The sequence below is a fragment of the Lepidochelys kempii genome, chromosome 11 (assembly GCF_965140285.1).
Source record: "Lepidochelys kempii isolate rLepKem1 chromosome 11, rLepKem1.hap1, whole genome shotgun sequence".
In the NCBI taxonomy this organism is placed as follows: domain Eukaryota; kingdom Metazoa; phylum Chordata; order Testudines; family Cheloniidae; genus Lepidochelys; species Lepidochelys kempii.
The window spans coordinates 44,885,843-44,898,499 of NC_136390.1; the positions used below are offsets into that span (position 1 = coordinate 44,885,843).

General features: G+C 40.9%; 1 protein-coding gene across 13 annotated transcripts in view; it reads left to right on the forward strand.

Moving 5' to 3' along the window:
- Positions 1–12,657, forward strand: part of OSBPL6 (oxysterol binding protein like 6) — a 223,187-nt gene that overhangs the window by 164,648 nt on the left and 45,882 nt on the right. For 11 of the 13 annotated variants that reach the window (XM_073306022.2, XM_073306013.2, XM_073306012.2 and 8 more), the window contains 2 exons: positions 1,783–1,890; positions 6,125–6,262. In XM_073306022.2, coding sequence (XP_073162123.1) covers positions 1,783–1,890; positions 6,125–6,262 — 246 coding nt within the window. The remainder of the gene's footprint in view (positions 1–1,782; positions 1,891–6,124; positions 6,263–12,657) is intronic. The other 2 variants (XM_073306017.2, XM_073306025.2) reach the window with 1 other exon arrangement.

Here is a 12,657-nt window from a genome sequence, read left to right on the forward strand (position 1 = left end):
TCCACTAAAGTGTCACAACTAATCGCCCGCTTTGGGTATGTTTACACGGCAATTAAATACTCATGGCTGGCCCTTGCCAGCTGACTTGGGCTTGCAGGGCTCAGGGTAAGGGTACGGGTAAATCTATGCTGCAGTTAAAAACCTGCTGCTGGCCCATGCCAGCTGACTCAGGCTTAGGCTAAGGAAGGGGATGTTTAATCCGATGAAGTGAGCTGTAGCTCACGAAAGCTCATGCTCAAATAAATTGGTTAGTCTCTAAGGTGCCACAAGTACTCCTTTTCTTTTTGCGAATACAGACTAACACGGCTGTTACTCTGAAACCTTTAATAGCGGTGTAGACCAGTGATTTTCAATCACTTTTCATTTGCAGACCCCTAAAAAATTTTGAATGGAAGTGCTGGACCTCTTTGGAAATCTATTGCCTGTGTATATACAGTTGAATTAGTTTTCAGTCTAAGTTTTTGTGGACCCCTTAGGCATAGTGGGGGTCCGCAGACCACAGATTGAGAATTGCTAGACATTTGAGCTTGGGCTCAGGTTGAAGCCCAGATTATAGGTCACTGTGAGGTGGGAGATTCCCCGAGCCCAGATGTCTACACTGAAATCAAACAGCCCCCTGAACCCGAGTCAGCTGGCATGGGCCCGCTGTGGGTATCTAACTGCACTTTAAACCTAAGGGGCTGTTTAACTGTGGTGTAGACATTCAGGCTTGGGCTGGTGTCCAGGCTCCAGGACTGTGAGGTGGGAGGGTCCCAGAGCTTGATAGCAACTAAATAGCCCCTTACCTGGAGCCCTGTCCGCTGGCTTGGGCCAGCAACAGGTGTCTAATTGCAGTGTAGACATACCCTTTGTGATTTCTTGATCTTGTCTCCATGCCTTTTCTGTGTCATTGTCTTCTCCTGGAACATTTTACTGACCTCCCGCCCCCAGTCCCTCCTTAGAGCACACAACTACCAAAAGACCTGTACAACCTAATCCTCGCCTCAGAATGTGTTAATAAAACAGACAACAGGAAATGAAAGTAGAAAGAAAACTTGAAATAAAAATTGTGTAATTACAATATATGAACTAAGTTTATTGCTACTTCCTGTTGCATCCCATCCCCCCATCCTATGTGTATATAGAGTGTGAACCATTTGGAGCAAGAATCTTGTCTGTGTATTTATCTGTAAAGGTCTTGTTCACCTTGGGCTGTGAATAAGTTGACACTAATGTTTCTGTATATGCATTGTATGTTTCCCTTAATGTGAGTATTTTGAAAATCACGTCATGAGCCAACTGTTCTGTTTTTGCATTGGGGTTAGCTGTTTCCTTTGATTCGCTCTTCATGCTGGCAGCCCAAGCTTAGTACCTGCCTCAAAGCTGTAACACAAGTGGTGCCTCTTTTGGCCCGTGGGGGGGGGGTATCTCCTTAGTAATCTGATGCAGCTTCATTCGTCCTTGCTCTTTTCACACCCCATTTTCAGAATGTGCATAAACCAGTGGTATATCTCCCAAACACTTTGAGCTACACAAAGAACGAAGACGGGCAGAATATCATTGCTGTGTAATGGAAGAACATCACTCTCCTTAACATGTGAAAATTACTGAAATCAAAGGAAAAAAAAACCCCGATATGAATCACATACCTGATGGCCAGAAAGGGTATAAAAATGCAGCTAAGGAGATTCTGTAATTTATTAGGACACTTCTGGGAAGTATGTAGTTCAGCTGCTGGTTTTTTTGGCTCTGTTTTATGCTTGCTTTTTCATTTGAAATTAAATGTGCAATTTTTATTTTAAGGCTCTCAACCAGAATGCTGAACTAAGGAGTCGCTTGAACAGAATACATTCTGAGTCTGTTATTTGTGATCAGGTTGTCAGTGTAAATATTATCCCTAGTCCCGATGAGGTAAGACTTTGGCCTTTAATGGAATTAGTGTACAATCGAACCTAGCTAATTCTCACTAATAACTGAGAGACCTTGTGCAAATTATTGAATTTTGCAAATTGTAAGTTGTACAAGCACATTTATATATTAAAAGCAAGGAGGATATATTCTGGAGTACCTTTCATGAAAACAGTGAAGTTTTAGCCATGTGAGATCTCACTGGAGAACTCTGCTATTAAACCTCTGCTGAGAAAGGGAGAGACTTCACTGATTTTGAGTATAAATTATTGCATATGGATTAGTGAAGTGGGAATTAGTGAGATTCTGTTGTATTTTTATGTAATCAGATGAGTACCTGAGAATGACTGTATCTTGGTTGCTTGCAGTGTATCAGGGCCCAGTCCTGCAAATGCTTATGGGGCCTGGTGCTTATTACTGTAGATGGTCATAAGAACGGTCATACTGGGTCAGACCAGTGGTCCATCTAGCCCAGTATCCTGTCTTCCAACCGTGGCCAATGTCAAGTGCTTCAGAGGGAATGAACAGAACAGGGCAATCATTGGGCGACCCACTCCCTGTCATCCACTCCCAGCTTCTGGAAATCACAAGCTACTGATACTCAGAGCATGAGGTTGCATTCCTGACCATCTTGGCTAATAGCTGTTGATGGACCCATCCTCCATGAACTTACTAGTTCTTTTTTGAACCCCCGTATAGTTACGGCCTTCGCAACCTCCTCAGGCACTGAATTCCACAGGTTGACTGTGTGAAGTAGTACTTCCTTTTGTTTGTGTTAAACCTGCTGCCTATTAATTTCATTGGGTTACCCCTAGTTCTTGTATTATGTGACGGAGTAAACAACACTTCCTTATTTACTTTCTCCACACCATTCATGATTTTATAGATCTCTATTTTATTCCGTCTTAGTCATCTCTTTTCCAAACTGAAAAGTTCCATTCTTTTTAATCTCTCCTCATACAGAAGCTGTTCCATATCCTCAGTCATTTTTGTTGCCCTTCTTTGTACCTTTTCCAATTCTAATATATCTTTTTTGAGGTGTGATGACCAGAACTGCACACAGTATTCAGTGTGTGGGTATATCATGGATTCATATGGTGGTATTATGATATTTTCAGGCTTATCATCCATCCCTTTTCTAGTGGTTCCTAACATTATTAGCTTTTTTGACTGCTGCTGCATGTTGAGCGGTTATTTGCAGAGAACTATCCATGACTCCAAGATCTCTTTCTTGAGTGGCAACAGCTAATTTAGACCCCCATCATTTTGTATGTATAGCTGGGATTGTGTTTTCCAATGTGCATTACTTTGCATTTATCACAGTGAAGTCAAGGGGATCACTGAACAAAGTAAGCACTATGCTGGCAGTAAGTGTTTGCCAGATCTGGTCCTTAATGCCTCTCTATCCTCAGTCAACAAAAAATACCCTCTATTGAGTATTTGTGTGAATGGCAGTTCAGTTTACTTCACAAGAAGAATAGATCTGAATTTGGGTATATATCAGAAATTACAAATTAATGTTGTGTGTCTATCACTGTTGTCTGTGTTGGTATTTCACCAATATGTTTTCCATCCGGCATTTCCATTCAGAAGTGTGTTTTTCAGATGTGTCAAGCCTTTTCCGTTGAGGCACCATTTGTCTCCTAATTATTTTCCCAACGAGAAAGAATAGTCTAAATCTATGTTAAGATATTTGTGTGTTTGATTTTGGAAAGTCCAAAATACAATTTGATTGGAACCCAGCATTGTGGAATCTGTAGATGGAGGATAACATGTCCAACAAAGGAAAGGCACAACGGTCTGGAGTTAAAGCTTTAACACAGACTTTTTTTTAATTCTTTTTATTTTGTTTTTGGTGGTTAACATTAATGTTACTTAGTTATTACTTTTCAATATATACACATATATTTTGGCATAAATGTGTATTGACTGTTGGAGCTCATAGAGTTGGACCTGTTTCATCAGGTCTGAATTTGACTCCTTCTCTTCATCTCTCTGCAATGTAGTCATATGTACAGTGTGGGTATATTTTTAATCAGGCTAATATGTGGCCTCCCTGTTTGCACCTGCATTTTTGTACCCCAAAATGAATTATATGCAAAAATTTGAGCAGCTGCCCCTCCAAGCTATTCAAATTATTACAGCAATTCATTGCGCAAGTGACATTTGTTCCTGCTGAAGGCAGGCTGTGTTTCTGAAAATGCACTCCACAGTATTTTTTTAAATCAAGTTTAGAAAAAAGTATTCACATTTTGGCATATTTACAAACATTTAATACTTTGTTTAATTTGATTTCTTCAGCACTTATACTTGGCTCTGGTGCATTACACTAATTAGCAAAAAAAAAAAAAAAAGTACAGTCCGTGCAAAATTTTAAAACTTTGATGGCCTTCTTGTATAAATAACAACAATAAACTAGACCCCTCTGATGATTATGATCAGTCAAACACCATAAAGCATCAACAAGCTCACAAAAGCCCCATCACTTAAACACTCATTTTCCCAAACATCAGTGGTGAAAAAAAGGTGTTTAACTTATATTTTTTGTATTTATAATTAACTATTGTACAAATTGAGACAACTTTGTAAAATAGTGTTACAGTATTAGTAGCTTGTGTAGACTAACATGTCAACAAAAAAGTTTTCAGGGTTTCTGTGCTGAGGTTAGTAAGGAGTGCACTTGTACTCCGAACAGGAATTGTTTCACTGGGTCCCAGGTGTATTGTATCTCAGCAACTTTTGTACTGCATCAAATGTACACAATTCAGAAGTAAAGATATATTTTTCTAACTGCCAGCCCTGTAAGCTCCCCCTGGGAGTTGAGTGTCAAGTTGGCCCTTTTCTTGTTCAAGTATCATCATCATTAATTATAACTTGGAGCCAAATTGTGGGCCCCAGATCTGTTCATGTTCCTCCTTTTCCCAGATGCCATAGAGGCTGCTCTGTAGGTCTGGGAACCATCACACGAGGACAAGATGATAATTTTGTGCAGTCTCTCCACACCGTGGAAACCTCCTTTAAGGGAGTATTTTGGGGGCAGCTTGTTGTGGAGGAAGCCTGGGCTAGATGGCATCAGTGGAGCCACAATGCTAGAGAGTTGGGCAAGTGACAGGAGGAGCGGGAAGGGCTTGTGCGGAGTCACAGGGCCTCTGTATGCCGGCTATGGTCTTCTGCAGAGTCTTCACTGTCCTCATGTGTCTCAGCAAGTATCTGGGGCGTGTGGGAGAGAACCCTCTTGTTCATTCCACAGTGGAGCAATCCTGACTCCTCTCTCCACCCCAATGGAATGATATAGGGAAAACCTCTCTGAATTTTTTTCTCCCTCTCTCTGGGTTGTCCCATGGAAAGAGTAATGTATCCCATAGTGTACAATTATATTGATTCAAGCCATACCAGCTCATTCTCCTTAGCTGTATTGGCTCTTTGGTGCTAATATCAATAACCATTTATTGTTATCCAAAGTAATCCGAATATGACTCAGAGTACACACAGGGAACTGCTGTATGGAGTAAGAAGTTGCAGTAATCACTTTTCTGAACATCGCCATGTTTCAAGAGATTATTTTGTCACTACTGAAATTAAGAGGGGCATTAATTTGAAAATAATAATTAAAAATAACCCCTCAGCCTTTTAAGCCATTTTTTTGTTTTGATGAAGGATAGTTGCCATGTGGTTAATGAAAAATATTATGAAAGATGTCTCAATCCCAAACGTCTTTGGAGCTCATAATTGAAATGCTTTAGCACTATACAACAAAAGTCCACAAAGCTGTTCCTCTGGGTACAGAATCCAGATCCGTGATTATACACACTACTGAAGCTTAAAGAACAAGAGGACTTGTGGCACCTTAGAGACTAACAAATTTATTTGAGCATAAGCTTTTGTGAGCTACAGCTCACTTCATTGGATGCAACAAGTGCCACAAGTCCTCCTTTTCTTTTTGCAGATACAGACTAATACAGCTGCTACTCTGAATACTGAAGCTTACTTACTTCTGCTTCTGAGTAGGACTGTATCTCATTTTGATGGATGTGTAATTATTCAGAGGACTAGATTTTTTTTTTGGTAATATTTCAAATCTCGTTTGTTAATTGTATGGAAATGTTGGCCCAAATATGTACTTCAAATAAGTGTTTCACATGGATAATTTTTCCTACGCTCCATCTCTTACCCCGTATGCACTAGTTTTGTCTATTAGAAATAGTATTTTAAGTCCTTATGTTTGTTTTGTTTACAGACTGGTGAACAAATCCATGTCAATCTCCCCTTGTCTCAGCAAGTTTCTCATGAGAGCAGGCTCTCTATGTCTGAATCTGTCTCCGAATTCTTTGATGCACAGGAAGTGCTTTTGTCCGCAAGCTCATCAGAAAATGAGGTAGGCCATAGCACTGTGTCATGTGCTGTTTGTCAATAATCTTAATAACAATGGGATCAGATAGCATAAGACAACAATTACCAAATGAACCTTTGACCCTAATTCGGAAATGTTCTGTAAGTAGCATTGACAAGTAATCCTGAGACTCTTAAGTGTTCCATGGAGAGTCACAGCAATTAGAATTATTGTGTAGAAATGCAGTGTATTTGGTATCTATCCTTGCTAGACAATGCAAATCTCCATATAAGGGTAAGATGGAAGGGATCCATAATGTGTGTCTGTGGGTGGCCACTAATCTGGATGAAACCATCTGAATTAAAAAAAAAAAAATTACACAAAGTCACTGTCTGTGACTGAAAGTATAGGTAGTATCTGGAAAACTGGGCAAGGGGATTGTTCAACTGTTGTGCAAACTACAGCAGTCAGGAATAGTTCAGGCCACAGAATAATGCTGCGATCCCTGACTCTCCTGGGTTGTTCCAGATGTTTACGTGGCATTTGGAATGGTGTGCTGAGGATTTACACTGCAGAATTCTCCCATGCTTGGATGAGTGGCATGTGGAACTTCCCTTAATTTTTTCTTCTGTTTCTGCTAGACAGTGTCTCTAAATCCCCTACTGTGGTTTTTGTGGATAATCATGTGCTTTTAACTACGACTTTTTAAAAGTGCTATTGTAGAATTTCTAAATGGAATCACTTCATCTTTCCAAATAGCATCACTGTTGAATCCTGAGCCCTTAGTGATAAAGTTTGCACGCACATTCTTTAAGAGCTGCAATAATCCTCTTCTGTCTAGCCCCTTGTTGTTACCTTGCCTGCTGTTAAATTACATTGCACTTGTACACCTTTTCAGGCTTCATTTTCCTAACCCTACACTATACCACACAAAGAAAAGTGATTTCACACTTCAGGGGGAGGGAGCAACATCCTGTTGTTACATAGCAACTGCCTGATGTGAAAGGGTTGGGAGCAAGTGGCAGATTTCTTGCCCTGAACACCCAACCTCCTTAGGAGAGCAGTAGCGTCTTTGCAGGGTGCTGATTCAGCAGATTTCTCAAGACTACAGACTAGCTCAGAGAGTGAATTCCCCAACTGGATGCTTCCATAGCTGGTACCTTGAAATTAAAATAAATAAAAAATAATTTTAATCCATTTAAAACATATAAGAACAATGTTGCTCTTTAGGATGCATAGACAAATAAGACCTTCAAATTGTTTACTGAAACCAGCAGCTCCAGGTTCTACTTCAACCTCAGTCAGAGCATCTGCTGTGAGGAGCCTTTAATGTTAACATGACGCAGACTAAAGCACCCCTGAAGAGAGACACAGGACACTTAAAACTCTTTTGTATTCTACTACCCACTGCCACATGTAAGGCTTGGAAGTAGCTGAGAGTAAAAGCATCTTTTAATAAAAGAAGAAAATAGCTAGTTTCTCTATTTAAGGCAACTTGAGAGCCAGCGAAAATAACTTCATAGGCTTCACAGTGGAGATCCCACAACTCCACCAGGTGAAACGCAGTCTAGGCCAGTGCTTCTCAAGCTATCTGATGTGGAGGACCGGCATTTTTTTTTCCAATGTGCGTGCAGACCGGCAGCCGATGGCTCGGGGACCGGCAGCCGGTCCGCGGACCACCACTTTGAGTAGCACTGGTCTAGGCTACTATCAAATTTAGCAAAGGGAACAAATCTTCAAGGATTGAAAGCATGCAAAGGCCTCCAGTGTTTTTGTTATTTATCTCAAGCGAGCTGCTGGATGCTTAGCTCTTTGGAAAATCCGCCTTTAGTTTAAAAAACAGACTCTTTTCTTTAACTGTATTATTCGACTTGCCATCAAAATAAATAGTTTATTTTAGCCCCTTTTGGAGATAGGAAAAACCATAATTTTCTTCCTTACTCCCCCTAATCTCAAGGCCCCGGATTGCGGTATTTTCAGTCCTTAAGGGCTGGAATCTATAACCTGAGCTGCTCACAGGAGGGTTCCTCCAGGAACCATTCCCCAACTAATGTAATTGTTTTCAGCACTTTGAGATCTATGGATGAAGAGCGCTACAAAAGAGCTAGGTTTTATTATTTTTACGGTTACTGTTTTAAACTGAAAATCTTTTAATTTTATAATTGGAATAAACCTCTCCAGGGAGTACAAATGACTGTGCAAGGCTTGGGAGTTCAGCTTCCTGCTTCACTGAGCACCTAGCCTGTGCTGGTGTCACCTAATACCGAACCAGCTTGTTGTTGCACTGCATCCATTGTGATGGTCGGCAGGAAAACCGCTTCTTACGTCGTTCACCCCAGTGAGCAGCTCTTTTAGTTACTATCTGCTGACCAATCGATACAGAGAGAGGAGAGAAACCAGGGAATGCCTGACAAAATCAATTCATTTATTCAAGGGGAAAATATTAATGAAATAACAAAATAACCAATTTTTTCCCTTCTCTCATTCATGTGTGTGCACATTAATTAATTTTGAGGAACAGAAAGTGACTGGGAGGATACTTAAAAAGTTTTTGCTCCTGTTCTACAATAAATACCATTCTGCATATGCTCTTGTCATAGGGCAGTGTGAGGTATTTTACAAGTTCAGGACTGGCCAGTTTATTTGGGTTTGGCAGTACCCAATAAGGGGCATCATGCCAGGGAAGACGTTGGGTCAGTGGCTAATTGGAAGTGAGACCTACCCAGGAATGGTGGGAAGAGCCAGTCCCAAACCATCCCCCTACCTCCCTTGCAAAGAACCTTTTCCCCCCAGTTCTTCTGCCTGACCTCTCTCTTTCCTGGTGGCAAGCCCTATCCCCTAACTCCTGGATGTAAGAAGCAGGGGGTGGATAGCTCTGAGTAGTTTGAGCAGATGTAGAGTGGGGGAGTTCCTGGCACAGAGCCCATAGCAGCTCCATCCCAATGATCAGGCTGGTGGGAAAGGTCAGTTCTGTGTAGAATGGAGCCTGTGCAGTCGGCACTTCCAGCACCTGTGCTAAGAGGGGAATGGCCTTTGCTAGCAGGTAACCAGGGAGGCCTTAGGAAGGTGACTGGGGACAGGGCATGGGAGAAAGAAAGAAGATGAGTTTCGTACATTCCCATCTTTTGTCTTAGAACATGACATTCATGTTAAGGGTTAAACTCCTCTCTTGTGATGTGGCATTCTGCAGCTGCCACCACTATAGTGCTCTGCTGCTATCTGCCCAAAAGGCAGGTGGGGGATGCTGCTATTACTTACAAAAGTCAAGTTCTGCCCTGGGCTGAGCCATGTGTATTTATTGGGAAGAGGGGGTATGGAGCCTATTACTTCCAATTTCCCCCTGAAGCAAGTGGACAGAATCTCTATTACAGCCACTGAGGGCTTGTCTACACTTACATTTTATAGCGCTCTAACTTGCTGGCTCAGGGGTATGAAAAATCACCCCTCTGAGCGCAGCAAGTCTGAGCACTTTAAAGCGCTAGTGTAGACCAGCTCCGAGCTAATCCCCTCATGGAGGTGGATTACCAGGAGCGCTGGGAGAGCTCTCTCCCCGCGCTTGCGCACGACCACACTCGCACTTCAAAGCACTGCTGTGGGAGCGTTCCCGCGACAGCGCTTTGACGTTTCCAGTGTAGCCATGCCCTCAGGAGCACATCACGGGTAGGACTTGGCCTCTGTCCTGGCCGTGCACCCATGGGGATATGTTCTGCTGACTAGCATGTTTAGCACCCCAGAGTATACGGGCTGCTATCTAGGATATCCAGCATGGTTAGGCCGCCTGCTGAATAGCACATATGCTGTGCCTTGCACTGGCAGGATGGCTCTTTTACAGCGACATGCTGGCACTTTCTGTTCCCCCAGCCCATGAGTCAATGAGGCAGGATTTCATAATTATCTAGTGTCAGTTTCTCTCTAGCACAATAGTCTTTTAAAACAGAGGAGGTAAAATTTTAGTCTTCATGCGGAGCTTGGTGAGTAAGGTACAGTGTGCCATATGTGCTCAGTTAAATTTGAGAAGCTAATTCCTTCCTTCCTTCCCACTTTCTCTGTGGAGCTTGTAATGTGGGGGATTACAAAGGAACACCGAACAGATGCTGAGTTAGTTCTCCTGTTTTATTCTTAACAAATCTGAATTACTGTTAAGATTTTTGACGATATTAAAAAGTTAAGTGAAGCATCATAAAATATTTTGGGTGATGAAAAATGAATGTCTTCTTAAATGACCCTTAACAAATATGGGTCCAAAAAGAATGCTTCATATCCAAGAGCATAATTTTGTTTTGGTTAGCTTGCTGTATGCCACAGAAGAAAGTAATTACTTTTTCTCTGTGTGTATTAAAGCTTTAAAAATATTGCTTGTTCAGTTTGGTAGGATTTTTTGAAACATTTCTCCCTTATCTGACATTTGGAGGGCGACGGGGGCAGTATTAAAAATACCTTGACTAATTCTTTACATTTTTTTAGTCTATTTAAAACACAGTAATGAAATGATGTTGTACAATTGCCATATTTTCCCTCCATCTTTTCGGCATTATTAGCTTACTCATGGTAGAGTGTGCCAATGTACTGTACCTTTGACCAGGAAAACTCTCAATTCTCTGGCACAGGATGCTACAAGAACAGTGTGGCCAGGGTTCTCCATCTGGAGAATAGAATTTCTTAATTCAATTTGTAGATCTACCAGGTGTACAATGTATTGTTACCATCTCCCTCTGGATCAGTTACATAGACATGAACAAATTTCAGCATATTTTATAACATTTAAGCTTTGATTATCTTAAGTCACACTAATAATATATGTCTGACAATCATTACTTTGCAGTTTTCATGCATTGTGTAGTATTTTGGAATTTTCAACTTTTTAGGAAAAGAAAATTTTGTTTGGAAAGACCAACACAGATGTTTTTTAAAAATAATAATTTGCAAAATAACCTAACACTGATATCAGCTGAATGGCAAAAGCAGCTTCAAAATCAGGAATTTCTGTTTATATAACTTTGCTGTCCCTTGAGCTGTGATTTATTTTTTGTTCTATAGGATAAAAATATGCTAATTAAAGAGAGCTTATCAGGCAGGTTAAGCCTAAAAAAAGTAAAAATAACTCTTCTTAAAAAAACCTAACGTCATTAATAAAGAATGAGTGCGAATTTGTGTGAGACAAGATGGATGGATCTTTTATTGGACCAACTTCTGTTTGTGAGAGAGACAAGCTTTTGAGCCACACAGAGCTCTTCTTCAGAGCGTATGTGTGGAACTATACATTATGTGGTATGTGGATGGAATGTAATTCTACTTGCTGTGACACTGGATCAGTCTGTTGCACACAATATGATAGATCTCAAGTGGCCTGGTCCAGGGAGCAAACCTCGATGCTCCTTTTCCACTTCACCTTTGAAAGCTGACTGGCTTTCTAATGTCTCCCTAATGGCACATGTCCTGAGCTCCCCATTGTTCAGCTAAATGTTTCAGTCCCCAGATTACAATGGCACTGGCTTCTACAGGACAGTGTACTAGACAGGAAAACTGAAAGCAGGAAATTAACCCTGGGGCTTGGTTACATATAAAGTGGAAACTCAGCCATTCTGAAGCAGTATGGGAAAAGTTGTGCTGCATCACGGCTAAGTGATCCATCATGCAATTCCGTTATCTGCCGATAACAAACACTTTCCTGCCAAGCCAGGACGGCATTTCATGAGGAAGCAAGTGGAAAGGAAAGTTTAGGAGGAGGCACTAGCCTCATATTTACAAGTGCATGCAGGGCACAGACATATTTCTACCCTGAGCCATACTTTGATTATTGTTATGACGTGCTCTGAAATACCTGCTTGCAATATAAGTTAGGAAGATTGATTGTAATCTTTAAGGACCAGAGAGCATTTTGTGATGCCTGTATGATAAACTAATGAAATTGTGAGACACGTTTTTTAGAATTGCATGTATAAAATTACTATGCAGGTTTTTTTGCATGCCCAATTACTGTGATTGCAAACTCCAGGTCATATGTCTGTACCATGCATTCATATATACGTATATGTGTGTGCCTTGTATGTATGCACAGAGATCTAATTAGCTATTTGCATATGCAGTTACCACACTTGTGCACCCAGTCTTGCCCTGTATGACTGAATAGCCATACATTTGAACGTGTCAAACTACACTGTGCTCTGTTGCCATGTACAGCTATGTATTGTACGGTGTACTGCACTGCACAGCAGAAAAAAATTCTTCAATTTTATTTTTAAAAAATGCTCAAAATCTAAATGAAATGTTATGTTTCAAGCCAAACAAAACATTTAGTTCAACCAGAACTCATTGTTTGGACTTTTCAATTCACCAAAAGCTTCAAAAAAATTTGTTTTGAGTCTGCCCAGAAGTAATTTTGGGTGGGTTTTTTTGTTTTTGTTTTTTGGAACTGCCAGGAAACCAAAATAATCAGTCAT